Source organism: Sebastes fasciatus, chromosome 3 (assembly GCF_043250625.1).
Source record: "Sebastes fasciatus isolate fSebFas1 chromosome 3, fSebFas1.pri, whole genome shotgun sequence".
Classification (NCBI taxonomy): domain Eukaryota; kingdom Metazoa; phylum Chordata; class Actinopteri; order Perciformes; family Sebastidae; genus Sebastes; species Sebastes fasciatus.
Window position 1 is genome coordinate 5,294,838 of NC_133797.1, and position 18,035 is coordinate 5,312,872.

Consider the following 18,035-nt stretch of genomic DNA (forward strand, 5'->3'; position numbering starts at 1 on the left):
GATACAGGACTTTGCCACATACGTATATTTTAGTATTCAAATGTTAATTAAGTCTGGAAGTCTGCCTTTGATGTAGTGTCAGCTTTGATATAAAAACCTGGGGCTAATGAGGTGGAATGGCCTGTTGGAATGTGGACCTAATCTTAAATGTGATCTTCTAATTAGGGATGCACCGGTACTGATATCGGATATCGGGCTGATACTGACTCAAATAGCTGGATCGGGTATCGGTGACAACGGGGCCAATCTATTCAATCAAATTCTATGTTTATATACTATATACATTATAGACTGGATTTTTAATTCCTGTTTAAGTTTTGACTAATTTGTTGCAGCATTAAAAAGGGTTTTACTCTTGAATTGTAATTCTTGTTCATTTTTAAGATTTTTATTTTACCAATTTGCTACCTTACAATTTATTGTTTTAATAATAACAATTCAGTAAATTTATATCCATGTAATTATTTGTTACATTTTGTTTTTACAAAGTTAGGAAAGCAATGTTTAAGTCCAGCCTGATGTAGAAGAATGATCCCATTCACCTCCACACAGTCAGGCATACAGCTTATTCATTAAACACTGGTATCGGATCTGTACTCGGTATCGGCCGATACCCAAAGCCCAGGTATCGCTATTGGTATCGGGACTGAAAAAGTCAAAATCGGTGCATCCCTTCTTCTAATATTATTGAACTAATCAACTACTGTCTATGTGTGTGTGCATGTGTGTGTGTTTAGATGTCTGTAGTAGACAGTGTGTCAGGGGAGCGCTGCAGCCTGAGCGAGTTCACAGTGACTGGATCTACTTACGCCCCTGAAGGGGAAGTGTGAGTGTCTTTAACCTTTAACACTTAGCCCATTAACCCCCTGGCAGTTTATGGATATGGATTGTGAGAGCCCACAATTTACCCCTCCTTCATTTATCCACCCCTTTTTTTCACAATTTGTATACATTCCCTCCACTTTTCCCTCTTTTATTCCCGTGTTTCCTCCGTCATGGCCTGTACTTCTGTCTTTCTAGTTATAAGGATGGCTCAGTGGTGAAGTCCAGTCAATATGAAGGCCTGGTGGAGATGGCCTCCATCTGTGCACTTTGCAATGACTCATCGCTTGACTACAATGAGGTAAGACACGACTGCAGCGACGGCTCGGACCGTCATGGATTACCGTATATGGTGCTGGAACAGTTACAGCTGGAATCTGTCTCTGAATATGTTTAGACCACAAATACCGTCAGCAGCATACTTTGATGCTATGTCCCTTCTGTGTGTGTGCATGTGCGTGTGTCTGTCTGTGTGTGTGTGTGTGTGTGTGTGTGTGTCTGTGTGTCTGTGTGTGTGTTCCAGGCAAAAGGTGTATATGAGAAGGTTGGGGAGGCGACAGAGACTGCCCTCTGCTGTCTGGTGGAGAAAATGAACGTGTTCGACACTGACCTGAGAGGACTGAGCCCTGTTGAGAGAGCTACAGCATGCTGCTCCGTAAGTGTGTGTTTGTGTGCGCGTGCGTGTTTGTATGGGGGTACGTACGCATGTGTGCGTGAGACGCTTTTAACCCGTCGGCAATCCCGATTGACTTTACCGTCTCTCAGAGGCTGTAGCGGGCTCAGTTTTAGAGCTGGAGTGAAGCTCTAGCTGGTAACATATGAAACTAGAAAACCTGATGAATCCATCGGTACCAACCATGTTATGTTGGCTTTTCGAGAAGGAGGGTAAATCGCGACAAGCCAGCCTCCTGCTAGGTAATAATAAATAAATATACTATATATATATATATATATATATATATATATATATATATATATATACATTACACGGCTGTGTTGAATACTCGATTCTGATTGGTCAATCACGGCGTTCTGTGGTCTGTAATTTCTCTATAACAGACCGTTGCTATGTATAGCAGACCGTTGCTATGGGCGCAGCTCTGATTTCGGACTCTGGTGGATCATTTTTGTGTCAAAATATTGATTTCTTCAGTAAGTAGCCGTGTAATAAACGGGATAATGTACAGCTAGGTCATTGAATGAATGAATGAATGAATGAATGAATGAAAAAATGAATGACTGAACTGTGCTATAAATGAACCGTACTGTACATGCTTTAGTTTTTATTTCTTGTTTTCAGGTGATTAAGCAGCTGATGAGGAAAGAGCTGACACTGGAGTTTTCCAGAGACAGGAAGTCCATGTCTGTCTTCTGTTCCTCCAATAAACTCAACAGGTCTTCCACTGGAGCCAAGATGTTTATCAAGGTGTGTTCCACACGGCTCACTGTGCCAAATTTGGTTATCCAGAGACTGTCATGTCTCCTTCTTCTTCTTCTTCTTCTTCCCTGCGGTGTCTCATCTTTTTCTCACCGGTCTCTCCTCAGGGAGCTCCAGAGAGCGTGTTGGAGCGCTGTAATTACATTCGGGTCGGCGGTTCTTCCCGCGTGCCTTTGACCCCGGCGGTTCGAGAGCAGCTCCTGTCCACGGTGCGGGAATGGGGATCGGGCCGAGACACACTGCGCTGCCTCGCCATGGCGACCAGGGACACGCCCCCTGACATCAAAAGCCTCAACCTGGAGAACTCAGCTACCTTTGCTGACTATGAGGTGATGGTGATGAAATATAACACTGAATATCCATATCATTTTTAAAATATGAAGTTAAGACAGAGAATACCTACATTGTCAAATCCCGCTTGGTCTGCTGAATGGGAATTGGAAACTCTCTTTTAGTCAGTCTTCACTAGAGTGGCTCTAACTAAAGAAGTGAACTGTTGGTGATGCCTAAACTCGTCCCCTACGCCTTCCCTCCTCTTCTTCCATCTCCCCAGTCGGACCTGACATTTGTGGGCTGTGTGGGCATGTTGGACCCTCCCAGGAAAGAGGTGCTCAGCGCTGTCCGAATGTGTCGGCAGGCTGGCATAAGAGTCATCATGATCACAGGTAACACGCACAACCACGCACACATCTAAATGTACACTACTGTATATGCGTGCAAAAACACACCTTTAACCCTTTGAACTCTGCCATAGAACAATAGAAATAGCCAGTGCCTTGGTATGTTGGTATTCTTGCTTATTGTGATGTCATTTCTTGGAGTATCTTCTCATGCTTCATATTCTTAAAATCTGTTGAACATAGGCTTTACTTCTCTTTTAGGGGGGGGGGGGGCAGAATTATCTATTATCTCTCACTCAACTTCCTGTTTTAGTTGGAAAAACTTCAATCTGACTTTGATCAGTGAGGTTAGTTTAGAAACTTTGTCAGAAACCTAACCTAGCTAGCCGATACGAGCATTAATCGAACAATCCATCTCTCTCTTCATTTTTCTCTCTCCAGGTGACAACAAAGGGACGGCCCTGTCTATCTGTCGGAGGGTGGGCATCATCACGGAGCAGGAAGAGGAGCAGGAGGGCTTCGGGGTCAACGGGGGCCTGACAGGGCGGGAGTTTGACGAGCTGCCCCCTCACCTGCAGCGCCAGGCCTGCAGAACGGTGCGCTGCTTCGCCCGGGTGGAACCGGCACACAAGAGTCGTATAGTGGAGTACCTGCAGAGCCTCGGTGACATCACTGCCATGGTGAGAGTAGTGCCGTCTCACACTTCGAAGTGGTATCAAGGGCACGTCGATAACCAACCCTCCATCCCTCCCATCCTGTCTCATGGTTTCAGACAGGTGACGGGGTGAACGACGCGCCCGCGTTGAAGAAGGCGGAGATCGGCATCGCTATGGGCAGCGGCACGGCGGTGGCTAAGTCGGCCTCTGAGATGATCTTGGCTGATGACAATTTCTCCACCATTGTGGCTGCGGTGGAAGAGGGCAGAGCCATCTACAACAACATGAAACAGTTCATCAGATACCTGATATCATCGAACATAGGAGAGGTGGTCTGGTGAGTAAAAAAAAGAGCGAGAGAAAATGTGGTGGAACTAACTTCAAACATTCAGTTTATGGATCATTTGGCCCCTCTCACTGTTGCCTTCTCTTCCATCTGTCTTTCCTTCCTCCTCAGTATTTTCATGACGGCCGCGCTGGGGATGCCTGAAGCGCTGATCCCGGTCCAGCTGCTATGGGTCAACCTCGTCACCGACGGTTTCCCAGCAACGGCTCTGGGCTTCAACCCTCCAGACCTGGACATCATGTCCCGCCCTCCCCGCTCCCCCAAAGAGCCTCTGATCTCCAGCTGGTTGTTCTGCCGTTACCTCATCGTCGGATGTGAGTCGCGTGCCCGGGACAGAATGGGATTATCTTCATTAGCCACATACACTAAAAAAAATCTTATCTGCAGATTATTTATTCATCATCAGAGCATCTTACCTATTAGACAAGATGTCCTGCTACACACAGTCTGCAGGTTATAAACATACCCCTCTCCCCCCTCCTTCCTCTCTGCAGGTTATGTGGGAGCTGCCACAGTCGGAGCTGCTGCCTGGTGGTTTATGGCGGCCCACGACGGACCAAAACTTTCCTTCTATCAACTGGTAAGCTGTCTCACTACACCTCTTTCATGTCCTACATTATATACTGTAGTTGAATGGAGACGCTGTGGCACTAACACAAGAAGAATGAGCAGTTGAAACCATAAACATGGTATTACATATTGCTAAAAATAGTATTTAAAAGAAATCATACCATTACTATTACACAGGCAAAAAGGGTATAGCTCCATATTCATTTCAAACTATCAAGCAACTTGTTGACAAACTGTAGGTAATATAGGTAATAGATGTACTCAATTCAAATTTTAGACAATAAAAGTAAGGCAATAAACAGCTTGTATTTGTTATTGATAATATTAACAATCGCTTATTTAGAATAGGTTTATAGAAAAAACTGCATTATAGGTCAGACCTAATGGAGCCGTGTGACCCGAGTTTCAGCTGCTATGTCTTAAATATTTACATTTCCAGTGTGTGTACAGGTACACTATGTCTGAATGTACAGGTACATTCAGGTTTTTTAATTAAAGCATGTAAACATGTTCTGGTAGAAAACACAAATTACAAGTATGAACCTGAAAATGAGCAGGATATGACCCCTTTAACACGTCATCGTTTGCTACCATGTTCATAGTAATGAACATAATATGTTAAGAGGCCAACAAACAGGCTTAAAGGCTACATTAACACTTGGGGGAGGCCAATGCTGAATTGTGGTTTGTCTAGTTATTGTTTGTGACCAAGATATGTGCCGAGCAGGAGATTTTACATTGAAAAAATATACGCACAAGTGATAAGATAACTGCCATGTCAATGTATCGGATTGAGAGCTCTGCACCTGCAGGATAATAAGTGATCCAAAGGATCTCAGCAGGAGTAGGTAAGTGAGACAGGAAAGTGGGAAGGTGGCAAGAATGTTATTTCCACATTTGTTTCCTCCACAGTCCCACTACCTGCAGTGCAGCGAAGGCCATGCTGAGTTTGCTGGTGTGCAGTGTTCAGTCTTTGAGTCTCCTTATCCCATGACCATGGCCCTGTCTGTCCTGGTTACCATAGAGATGTGTAACGCCTTGAACAGGTAAGAATAAAACAATCACACCCACACACTAAAGCAAATATCCTACAGTGCTGTCCTGTATAAAACTATCTATACATATATATGAATGTAATGGTTTGGAGTTTGAAGGCTGTAGATCTAGGAAAGAGATGGGGTCCTGCTATTTAAACCATCTATAGTACGTGTCTAAAGAGCATGGCGCAACTCCACTTTTGCTAGTTAAACGGCATAATCTGGCCGCAAAGTAAGGCGCAAGAGGTCAATGGACTTGCATTTATATCGCGCTTTTCTGGTCTTCCGACCACTCATAGCACTTTACGCTACACGTTAGCATTCACCCGTTCACACACACATTCGTACACAATATGGGGTTAAGTCAAGGACACTTCGACATGTGACCGGAGGAGGAGCCGGGGATTGACCACTGACCGTCGACCTTCCGATTGGTGGACGACCTGCTCTACCTCTCTAAGCCACAGCTGCCCCCCGAGGCAAAGGGGTTGTATTTAGTCTCTTGTGTGTTTTGGGCGTAACATGAATTAAACCAGAGTGTCACTCCTCTCGTTCCCTTTAAAAGCCAGGTGTACCTGCACCTGGCGCATTGTGAATTGCTATTTATTGATTTGCCCCGTCAACATCTCCATTTGACTGCATACAAGCAAATGAACCGATAACTTCTTTAACTGAGGAGGAAAGCGCTGCTGCACGTCCCTGTGTGTGGAACAAGCAGAGTATATGCACATTGTGAAACCGCCTAAATAAACACATCTTACTATCTGAATTAGGGATGTTAATAATTAACCGTTAACCGACATTAAGCATTTTAACCGTTTATCGCTATCGGTTAAACCTGAAGTAGGTGAGATTGGAGAAAATATGATTTAAAAAAAGGTCACTATATCGTGACAGTAGTACATGAAACAGGTAACCTGGAAAAAAAATCATGTTCCTCTGTGTCCTCCGGTGCCCCTAACAGCATCTGCAAGATTTCACAGAACCGAGGAAAACAAGCAGTCAGAGCTGATCTGAGGTCTGCTGTCCAGCTACTGTCTATGAGAGCTGGCTGTCAATCACTCACAAACTCCGACCAAACGGTGAAACTAGGCAGCGCTGATCAAATATGAATCAATATTCTGTTACGTTAATGCCTATTTTTCTCCTCAAATGTTTTCAGAATCATCTTGTAGTGCACGGTTTAGCTGTAAAATGAGAAAGTTTGTGACCTGGCAGCCATGTTGAAATCTGGTGAAGGAACGCCAAGTTCCGGTCACATGACCGGAGCACAGCCAATAGGAACGCTGTCTCTCTGAAATGACCTGTGATTGGTCAAAGTCTCCCGTCACCGGCTAGATTTTCTAGATGAGGAGGAGCAGAAGTCTAGTTTTCTCTCAGAACACTTGAATTACAATATGCTGAAAGGTTATTATGGAATTTTTGCCCAATGATGCCAAAAATATATACTGCCTACTGCCACTTTAAATAGCAGGAAAATACGACACCATTGACTTTAAACCGGGTTTCTTTTGGTCAATGACGCAATCGCTTTCTGCTGCCTCAAGATAGCAAGGCGTCAAACAAAGCACCTGACCACACCTCATTTTAAGACCAATCATGATGGGCGCAAGTACATTTGCTATTTACACAACGTAAATGAAAATGAGAACCGCGTCGGTCTGAAACTAGCCTTTGCGCCGGGTGTAGGATAGAGCCCGGAGTTGTTCGAAACTGTAAAGTCAGAAAGCAGAAAATAATGTTTTCCTTCTGTCGCCGTGCTGTCCAGTCTTTCAGAGAACCAGTCTCTGCTGAAAATGCCTCCCTGGTCAAACCCCTGGCTGGTGGGAGCCATCTGTCTGTCCATGGCTCTACACTTCCTCATTCTATATGTAGACCCACTGCCGGTAAGCGTGCATGCACATGTAATGTATATATGTAATTCGCTGACACTTCTTATCTATCGTGGGCTTAAATATATCCCCCCATTCCTTCTGTGCGTGTTTTCAGGTGGTTTTCCAGATACGCCCTCTGTCGTGGCCTCAGTGGGTGGTAGTGCTGAAGATGTCACTTCCTGTCATCATGATGGACGAGGCTCTCAAGTTCCTGGCCCGCAACTACATCGAGCCAGGAAGCCAGATCCAGGTCAGAAGACGTGTCCCCGATCGGTAGTTGTATCTCAAAGCGGTCTGTGTCTAACTAACCCTTTTTCTTTGTTGCAATCCATCTCTCAAAAAAGACACTGGAAGAGGAAGAGGAGCAGCGGAGGATGGGGCCTAGCACGGGATTGGTCGGCGCCGTGACGACGAAGGTGCGCCAGTCGCTGAGGGGCGTGTCCTGGTCGTTCGTCCTGATCTCTGCACCGCTGTTGATCTGGATCTTCAGCCTGGACTCTGACATCACCAACATCTTCTGGGAGTAATGGGAGAAAGAGAGGACCGGTGGACTGTGTGGGGGGGGGGAGAAGAAGAAGAAAGAGACCATCTAAAGAAGGACTGTCGGAAAAAAAAAAAAATGCAGAGGACTGGGCGTGTAGGGGTGAGGCAAGGTGAGAGAGAGAAACAAGCAAAGATGATAAATACTTAACACTAAAGAGTGAAAATATTTCACTAAAGAGTGAAATATTTAGCCAACAGACAATCAGAAAACAACAAGAAGGAAAGACCATCTCCTCCTCAATACTAAAAGGTGCTATGTGTAGCATTTCATTTGAATCCCATAGCTTACTAAGACTGCACTTGTATGAGTCTAGGAAGGCCTAGGCCCGGTTTGCCTGTCCAACACTTGAGTGAACTATGTCTCTTATGACATGATTTTGCTAAAGCTGTACTTTAACGCTAACCTTTGCATTCTAAAATACTAAAGGTCACATGATAAACATTAGCATGTTAGCATGCTATAATCCGTTTTTTTGTGTGTAAAGCATTTAGATGAGGGACACACAGTGACTACAAAATATTCCAGGTTTTTTTTTTGTCCAAAAAAAGACAATATTCCTACAAAGCTGTTTACATGGCTTATGAAAATTAATATTCCACTAATATTCCTGTTTACATGCCGCTGTGCATGATCAACGTAACCGGTGGCGGACTTGTTTGACCGCGCAAACGCAGCCTCTCTCTTTCATTCCTTCGACCACCCAAAGGTCGGCATTGCGATATTTGCGAATGTCCAAAAACCAGTTGCTATCCGAGTCTTTCATAATGTTTAAAAGTAGGTGTGTTTCTCCTTCCGACCAGATGTGTGTCTTTTTTTGGGGGGGCAGCTAGTTGGGTTGAGCTGGCCGTAAACAGACAAGAGGCCACGTGTCTCAAACTGCCGTAAAAACTCAAATGCAGACACATATTCTGAATGCTCTGTGTACACGTCCAAAGAATGCTCCTAAAACCAGAATAACATCAGCATATCCCGCATGTCTTATCGGGAATATGCTGTTTACCGGTATCAAGTTCGAAATATTGTCATATATTCGGAATAATAGTGGAATATTAGTGTGCATGTAAACGTCACTGTAATCAATGGTTTCCCAACCGTTTTGGCTCGTCACAGGATGCATTAATATCTTTGGGTTGCACCATCTATTCATAAAACCTTCACTAAGTTTGTGTGTAAAGTTCTCAGTAACTACTAGCTAGCTTCCAACTAGTCATTTACTAAATCAGAATGCACCAATAAAACTTAAAGGGGAACACCACCTAAATTATAATAATTCCAATATGTTATATCCATGGCCTAGGAAAGGTCAATCAATATTGGTGCACTTGAGCTCCTCTCTCTCAAAGCCAGAAACCAGAGAAGTAAGTCTCAAACTTGTGATGTCATCAGGTATAAAACAGGGTCTGAAATTAACTTTTTTCACTTCCTGCCACTGTGGCAGGCAAGTATTTTTTTTTATCTGCCATTTTTGAAATCTCTGCCCTAAATGAAGGAATAACATTTTAGATCTGATGTCATTCAATGTTCGATATATTTTACACAAAAACATTATATACACGGTAGATTACAGTGTTCGATTACACCGTGGAGGGAGGGTACTGTACACAGTACTGTACTTTGTTATTGTCATCTATAGTGGTTGTTTGTATAAAAACACAATTCAAATGATTATGAATATTAAAATATTTGCTTTGATTAAAAACAATCTTGGTAAGTTGTTAGGAAGTTAAACAGGTCATAATTCTCTCTAATATCTATTTTATATTGATGTGAAAAAATCTCCTTCAAACAACTGGATTTATTCAAGTTTCTCGCCAAAAACTTAATTTTATGCGATTACATTTGAACACATCATGATAACGTTGTAATTTACCTTTGCCCAATAGTCATTTTTCCTGAGCAGACTTTGAACGCCTCATAATAATAACTCGATGGCACCTCCGTTAACGTTCGTATCTCCGCTATTTAACCAGTCAGGACTGCGCTGCCCACCGGCTGCTAACAGCTAACGTTACGAACACTCATCCTGCTGATTTTAACACAGATTTGTTGTTCACAGTGTGACATTATCAGGGGGTAAATAGGATGCGTCCCCTCAGGTTTAGTAGCGCCATGCTGTTGAGCGTTTTTTTTCTCTCCGCCTACAGCGTGCGTGTGGTTCATTGTGCAGCGTAACTGTCGGAAACATCAATAAGAGGAAACGATGGTCACGGAGGCATGAGATGCCAAGGAATCGGACAGCTGCGGTTCTCTCTGGTTCATTTTCCCCACCTGCCAAAGTGGCGGGTGTCCTGATGATTTCAGGTCTGCTAATTTCCGACCCTGGTATAAAGTCTAGAGCTGCTCCATAGACAATGACTGGGAGACTGATTTCGAGGACCCACAGAATTGTTTGTTTTCTTTTTTATACCCAAATGAGCTTTACTCTAGTGTTCTCAGTTCTCATATACTCAGAACGTTCCCCTGGGTGCTCTCAATGATCTGTAACATCTTTCCCAATTCATTGTCTATGGAGCAGCTCCACACTTTATACTCAATGACATCACACATTTGAGCTTCAGCAATCTAGTTTGGGATTTGGGAGAGAGTTGTTCATGTTTTCTAAAAAATTTTGGGACTGTCTTAGACCATAGGAATAACATGTATGAATTGTGAAAATGGGCGTAGTTCCCCTTTAAGAAATGTCTTCGGTTGTAAAGACTTCAGTAATGTGTAAATATGCTGCTAGGAAACATCTTTAAAATGCAATCAACAGGAAGTTGTTGTAGCATCACAAGCTGTATAAGAGATTGGGCGGCCAAACAATATAAGTTATATATGAGTACAGTGAGAGACGGGTGTGTTTCAGGCGTCGTAGTATTCACGTACTTTAGAGTGGGAGGGAAATATCCGGTTGAGATAACCTAACCAAGCATATTTTGTGTGAGATTATTGGCATAACGTTTTGTAATTTGAGATATGATGTTTTTTTTTTTTGTGAAATGTAATTTGAAGTCTTTTCAGTTTACATAATTAAATAGTGTCTAAGAGTCAGATATATCGACTATATCCCATTACCTCTTTCAAAGATTAATATATCAAATATTAGATCACAACAGTTCTACCTGCAGTTAGTGGCAGTAAACATTTAGTAACGGCTAATCTCTACCTAGTTTGGTGCAACCCCATTTCATTTAGTGACGCATAGGTCTGCACTGTGGTGAAACCCTTCTGCTTATAATGAGGCTGAACGCTGAAATTTGGAAGAGCCGGTGTACCCGGCTCCCGAAGAGGTGAACACAATTTTCAAAATAAAAATTGCAAAGATCAGAAAGTCAGAAAAAATAATTTGTGTAAGCAGAAATACTTTTTGTTTCTTTTCTTACATTTCTTGTTGATATAATCCCTCTGTGGTCCCGACAAACACTGCTGTAGATGTTTAATGAGTAATGCTAACAGCATGTCGATGATGTATTGGTGGTTAAAATGCTACATATAGGCTAGCACCTTTTAGATGTCTGGATGAAAAACGAGTGGATCAGATAGATGAAAGAGAAAAGCGCTGAGTGGTCTCAAGTCAAACACACACACACACACACACACACACACACACACACACACATACACACATACACACACATACACACATACACACACATACACACACCAGCTTTACGTCCACACTGTAATTCACCAGTAATAATCTGTGGTCAGTAAAAAGGTGTAAAAAGGACAGATGACTAGGTGTACTACAGAATCCCCCAACTGGCCACTGCAACAGTCTTTACACTGCAATCACATTATTGTTAGATCTGCATCAACCTGTGAAGGAAGACTGTTAGCAGACCATCACAGGGTGCATGTCAGTGTGCACGTCACACTCTTCTTAAAATGTTTCAGAGCGGATGTTCAGCCCGAGTCCGTACTGCAACTCTTGGATTCTGGGTAACACTTCAGGTCCGCAAATGTCATGGTAATTAGGTGATAATAAGCGAGTAACCTATTTGAAATTTCTTTGGAATTACTGCCAAATTACCCCAATATTTACCTCAAGATTTATCGAAAATTGCTTTATTATAAACGTGATTTAAAGTGGCAGTAGGCAGTATATTTTTGGCATCATTGGGCAAAAATTCCATAATAACCTTTCAGCATATTGTAATTCAAGTGTTCTGAGAGAAAACTAGACTTCTGCTCCTCCTCATGGCTCTGTTTTCAGACTTTAATAAATCTATCCCGTGACGGAAGACTTTGACCAATCACAGGTCATTTCAGAGAGAGAGAGAGAGTGTTCCTACTGGCTGTGCTCCGGTACTTGGCGTTCCTTCAAGCCATCTCAACATGGCGGCGGCGCCACAAACTTTCCCATTTTACAGCTAAACAGTGTACTACAAGATGATTCTGAAAACATTTGAGGAGAGAAATAGGCATTACAGTAACAGAATATTGATTCATATTTGATCAGCGCTGCCTAGTTTGATCGTTTAGTCGGAGTTCGCGAGTGATTGACAGCCGACTCTCATAGGCGGCAGTTGGACGGCAGACATCAGATCAGCTCTTACTGCTTGTTTTCCTCCGGTCTATGAAATCTTGCAGATGCCTTTAGGTGCACCGGAGGACACATGCTTTTTTTCAGGTTACTTGTCTCATGTACTACTGTCAGGACATAGTGACCGTTTTATAAAAATAACCTTTTTTTTAATCATATTTGCTCCATTCTCGCCTACTTCAGCTTTAATAATTGTTTGCTAAAATAGCATATAATGGTTAAAATAGGGCCTATAGGCTTGAGAAGCGGCTGTGCGCAGCTCTTCATCGGACGTGGAAAACTAATAGAAGACACTTCTGATCAGGCACAAAACTCCCCATCGTGTGACTTATTGTCTACACAAATGTAACCTGGTTATTATCTATTTACCAGCAGACATGGAAATAAAGCAAAACAAAGTAACCAAACAAAGTCATATTGGGGTAATTTGGCAGTAATTCCAAAGAAATTTCAAATAGGTTACTTGCTAATTATCACCTAATTACCATGACATTTTGCGAACCTGTAAAATGAATTTGATGATTCTGCAGAAACGCATCATTTCCTGCAGAGTCTGGGCTTAAAGTGGGACGTATATACAGCGGGGTGTCTACAGGTTGTAAAGGAGAGTGTAGCATTTAAAGGCCAGTCATTCTGATAGATCTCCAGTTCAGTATCCTTCTTTGTCTTTTCTCTTGATTGTTACTGATGCTGAAAAGCTGAGAAAGTCTTAAATATTACGTAACTTGACTTGACATCCCGAGGCTTCGCAGACTGACCGAAGCCGACTTAAAGCCTTCACACATTGTCGATTCTATTATTTATATTCATGTTTAAACACAGTAGAGGTTGTTGTGTACTTCCAGGTACAGTCAGCGTTTTAATGATGCGACTGCTACACGTATGTAAGCTAAATGTATTAATATGGTTCTTTATGTTTAGGGCTTTGAATATACTGTCTGTATTTATTACTTTCACTCCTGCGAGTCCTCACTGCAACACTTATTCGTTTCGTTGCTTACTCCCGTGTACCACGGAGTCTGCCTCTGTGTTAGTATACTGGAAATGATTTCACACGCAGGATTGCGATGCTTTTAGCAGAGCTGTAATACATAGATTCCTATTGAGTCATACAGCAGGCCTGACAGTGAGTCTGTGTTTCATTTGAAATGATTTTTTTTTTTTTGTGCGAACCAGCCATTTTTGTCATTTTGTTTGCCATTGAAGGGATTTTTTTTATTATTATTATTATTATTATTATTATTATTTGTGAACAAAGCATTTTGGATTCATGTAGTTAACAATAACTTTTGTTGTATATCACATTTGGCCACGATGACAGAGTATTAGGGCAACTGTTAGAAAAGCAAAAAATCTGAGATTTGAAGAATAAAGTCATCATGTTCTGAAAGTAAAGTCATCATTTTACAAGAAAAAAAGTCATTCTTTTATATGAAGTCATACTTTTATGAGAAAAAAATGTTGTGAAGTGTGAGTAAAGTCACAATATGTACAGCTACTATTTAGGATTTCCTCTGAGTCACTAACTGACAATATTTTTTACTCCATCTGGGCCTCTCCCTCGCACTGACTACTGCACATTGAATGTATTCATTTCCCATAGACATAAATACATAGATGCCGCATTAGACGCTTCAGCCCGTTACGACGATACGTCAACGTGGGCGCCATATTGGACAGGGCAAGACTGGCCTGTAACCCTATACAAGTGAACGGGGGAGCTGCCTTTTTTCTGGATAAAAAGTACCATAACGTCTACATTTCTCAACCCATTCGGACGGGTCGTTATTATATTAAAGGGTTTATGTTCTATGAGGAGTAGAAAAATTTTGTCCCGAGTTACTTAGAATCTCGATAGTTCAGCTATAATCGCTGCTGACGATCAGAAGACGAGTATGTACCGCAGGCTGACATGAACCGAATTATTGACGTGATAGAAAATAATTAATTTATCATAAGGAATTGTTAGAACTCACGTTTGTCAATTATGGCTTTGGCTTATTTTCCTTGTTTAAGGTTAATACTTGTAGAGAGGTTCCTGTATAATAATATAATATGATTTTATAATACTCTCTCTTTTAAGTCTGTGTTTTTATTTGATGATTCCTGGAAAGGAGCCACTTAGCGTTGGTGTGAGAAAGACTATATCAATTATATATATCAGCAATTTATTCACAGTTGAAATGTATGATTAAGGAGTGCAACCAATGTTATAAATAAATATATACTTTTATATTTTGTTTAGAGACCACATGATGGGGCCATTGAGCAAGCTACCAGTCTATCAGTATCACGGGTGTCAGCTGTTAAACTTTCAGCTTTTCCGGAACCAAAGTTCAAAAAAAGAGTTGTAATGCTTTTATGACATGTACATCCTTAACTTATTTCACCATCAGACCTAATGTGTCCAGATTGTAAAACACATTAGATGTGGACAAATTTAGCAAGGGTTCTGGGGGGGGTTTCTGAACGTGGATTTGTTAAGGTCAGTGGGCGGGTGAGACTTGAGCTCCATTTATAGTCTTGCTGTACTTAGAGAGGGAGGGAGAGAGAGAGTGTCAATGTGAGTGCACATGTGCGAGTGAATACAGCTGTCACACAGTGGGAGGAATACTTTAAATCTGCAAAAGAAAGGAAGAAAGTTTAAACTCCAACATTCTCCTGTCTGGAAACAGAAGCAGCAGCGGAGATAACGTGTCAGCATACAAACACAGATCATCTACTGGAGGCTCAACTCGTGAAGTAAGTAACTTTAAACTTGTTGCACATGTTTGGATTGTAGACAAAAGTTGACAGGGTCCCCTCATAAAGCCATTTAATGACTCAAGTTGTGTTGTTGTAATGGGATTGGAGGTACTTCTGAGGTTAGGGGTATGTATGGTGTCAAATCTGCATTAGAACCAGTCAGTTCCCTCTCCTGTCAACCACCATCATCTTCATTTGTTTAACTCAACGGAGTCAAATTTTCCAACACGTCCCAACATTTGAAAGGGAGCTCTGTGATGATGAAATGGAACGACGGAGACGGCCAATAGCTTTTGTATAATTCAACTTCTGGTAACGAATATTTGTTTGTGTCATTTTCATATGGAAATGGTCGTTTATTAACTCAACTTAGAAAAGGTGTTACTGTGACATGTTATGTAGGGAGAGAAAGGTAGAAGTATATGACGTCTTCGTGTTTACTGTGCTCATTAATGACCTCGTTAGGGGACATTTTCAGATTTTCTGGAGTTCACGAGATATCTTTTATAGGAAGTACCCCAACTATTTAAAGTAATAATTATGGACATTAACATAGAGTTTAAAATTAATTTTGCTATTATCCATTACCGAGTGAAAGAACTGTAGAACTTACAGTCAGTTTGTCCTTGAGGGCCCCACATACTGTAGTTATGTGATGGGCTGGGATTTTAAGAAGTGCGTATGACTCCATATAGTGTGTGCCTATGTGGGTCACTAATGGGCCGTTGGACACTGTGTGTGATTTACCATCAGGTCCGACATGGGCCCATGTTGCGTTCACTTATATTATAAAGGCTCATGATTTCGGTGGGCTTTAAAGCCAGCCTATGTAACTTTAGCTGAACAGCAGCCATTGTTGACACAAGTGACAATTACAAGATGATGCCATGCTAAGTAGAGAATCACTAGAGACTCACTAGCATAAGCTACTGGTCTTACCAGGCCAAGTAAGGCTGTAGAAGCAGAAACCCCAGAGGGAATTGAATTGAGCAAAAGTATACACCGATCAGCCATAACATTAGGACCACTGACAGGTGAAGTGAATAACATGGATTATCTCGTTACAATGACACCTGGCAGTGGGGGGGATATATTAGACAGCAAGTTAACATTTTGAACTTTGTGTTGGAAGCAGAAAAAATGGGCCAGCGTAAGAATGTGAGCAACTTTGACAAGGGTCAAATAGTGCTGGCTAGACGACTGGGTCAGAGCATCTCCAGAACTGCAGCTCTTGTGGGATGTTCCCGGTCTGCAGTGGTCAGGACCTACCAAAAGTGGTCCAAGGAAGGAAAACCACTGAACCGGCGACAGGGTCAGACCCGAGGCTCATTGATGCACGTGGGGAGCGAAGGCTGGCCCGTGTTGTCTGATCCAATAGAAGAGCTACTGGAGCTCAAACTGCTGAAAAAGTTAATGCTGGTTTCGATAGAAAGATGTCAGAACACACAGTGCATTGCAGTTTGTTGCATATGGGGCTGCGTAGCTGCAGACCGGTCAGGGTGCCTTTGCTTACCCGTGTCCAACGCCAAAAGCGCCTACAATGGGAACGTGAGCATCAGAACTGGACCACGGAACAATGGAAGAAGGTGGCCCAGTCTGATGGATCACATTTTCTTTTACATCATGTGGAGGGCAACGAGTTGGACGTGTCGACTCGGCCTCCATATTCTCCAGATCTCAATCCAATGGAGCATCTGTGGGATGTGCTGGACAAACAAGTCCGATCCATGGAGGTCCCACCTCGCAACTTACAGGACTTAAAAGATCTGCTACTGACGGCTTGGTGCCAGATACCACAGCAGACCTTCAGAGGTCTAGTGGAGTCCATGCCTCGACGGGTCGGGGCTGTTTTGGCAGCAAAAGGGGGACCTACTGAATATTAGGCAGGTGGTCATAATGTTATGGCGGATCGGTGTATTTTATAGATAGTAACTATATTGATCCCGAGGGAAATTCAAGATGATATGTATATGTATGTATATAATTTTACGTTATGAATTGAACTTTTCATTTGTAGGAGGAGAAGATTGTGTTATTTGCTCTTTCAAAAGTCACACCGTCTCACTTTAAATGGAAATATTAGGCGACAACATGGGCTCTAAGTGTATTATTGGTTAGCGCCTGGATAGCATGGGATACATTTCTTTAGCTGATGCGCTAGAGGTCACCATGATTCAACAAATATAGCAGAAACCTGGCTGCTGCTCTGAAGTCTTGTTCATTATCCAGCTTATCAGACTGCTCTCCAACGATATTAACTGGCAACTACACACACAAAATCAAAGCATAAAGCTGTAAAGGTTAGGGATGCTGTGGTGATGCTGTCGATACCCACCCCAGCAACGGCCTGTTCTCTATGCTGCCGTACCACCAGACTTACGGAGCAGCTTCTTACCTCAGGCTGTGAGACTCCTCAACTCATTCTCCGTACTTTGTTTTTTTCTTGTGTAACATAAAGGGTTTCGTTGTGCAACCCTGTGATGTACAGTGACAATAAATTAACCTTGAACCTTGAAGAAGGAATTGATGTGTCAGAATCACAGCTGATTTGGTCCATCTGTAGATGGGATTTGTGTGATGCTGAATGAAAATGAACTATACTTAACGCTCACACCTGGTTCTCACGTCAGGTTTTTAAGTTCTCTAGCTCAACAAGAGCAAGACAGAAGTCATTATTGTTGGGACCAATGGAAGCAGCCACGAGCCCAACATGGACCTTTCCCCCTCTGGGAACCTTTTCTTTAACTTCCTGTAAAGAATCTAGGGGTTAATAATGGATAAGGACATTAGAATGGACAAAGAGATAAACTCAGTTGTGAAATCAAGCTTTTTCCAACTGCGTCTTTTATCTAGGGTTA

General features: G+C 42.3%; 2 protein-coding genes across 3 annotated transcripts in view; both read left to right on the plus strand.

The window, feature by feature from the left end:
• Positions 1–13,827, plus strand: part of LOC141763474 (sarcoplasmic/endoplasmic reticulum calcium ATPase 2) — a 30,297-nt gene extending 16,470 nt beyond the window's left edge. For both annotated transcript variants that reach the window (XM_074627923.1, XM_074627917.1), the window contains 14 exons: positions 738–826; positions 1,021–1,123; positions 1,346–1,477; positions 2,123–2,248; positions 2,368–2,589; positions 2,814–2,925; positions 3,322–3,560; positions 3,653–3,873; positions 3,994–4,196; positions 4,377–4,462; positions 5,365–5,498; positions 7,258–7,375; positions 7,479–7,613; positions 7,708–13,827. In XM_074627923.1, the coding sequence (XP_074484024.1) occupies positions 738–826; positions 1,021–1,123; positions 1,346–1,477; positions 2,123–2,248; positions 2,368–2,589; positions 2,814–2,925; positions 3,322–3,560; positions 3,653–3,873; positions 3,994–4,196; positions 4,377–4,462; positions 5,365–5,498; positions 7,258–7,375; positions 7,479–7,613; positions 7,708–7,890 (2,103 nt within the window). In that variant the 3' untranslated portion in view covers positions 7,891–13,827. The remainder of the gene's footprint in view (positions 1–737; positions 827–1,020; positions 1,124–1,345; positions 1,478–2,122; positions 2,249–2,367; positions 2,590–2,813; positions 2,926–3,321; positions 3,561–3,652; positions 3,874–3,993; positions 4,197–4,376; positions 4,463–5,364; positions 5,499–7,257; positions 7,376–7,478; positions 7,614–7,707) is intronic.
• A 1,108-nt stretch (positions 13,828–14,935) lies between these two features.
• slc43a1b (solute carrier family 43 member 1b) overlaps positions 14,936–18,035 on the plus strand; it is a 31,307-nt gene continuing 28,207 nt past the window's right edge. The window contains exon 1 of the mRNA XM_074631095.1: positions 14,936–15,174. The gene's annotated coding sequence lies outside the window, so the exon portion shown is untranslated. The remainder of the gene's footprint in view (positions 15,175–18,035) is intronic.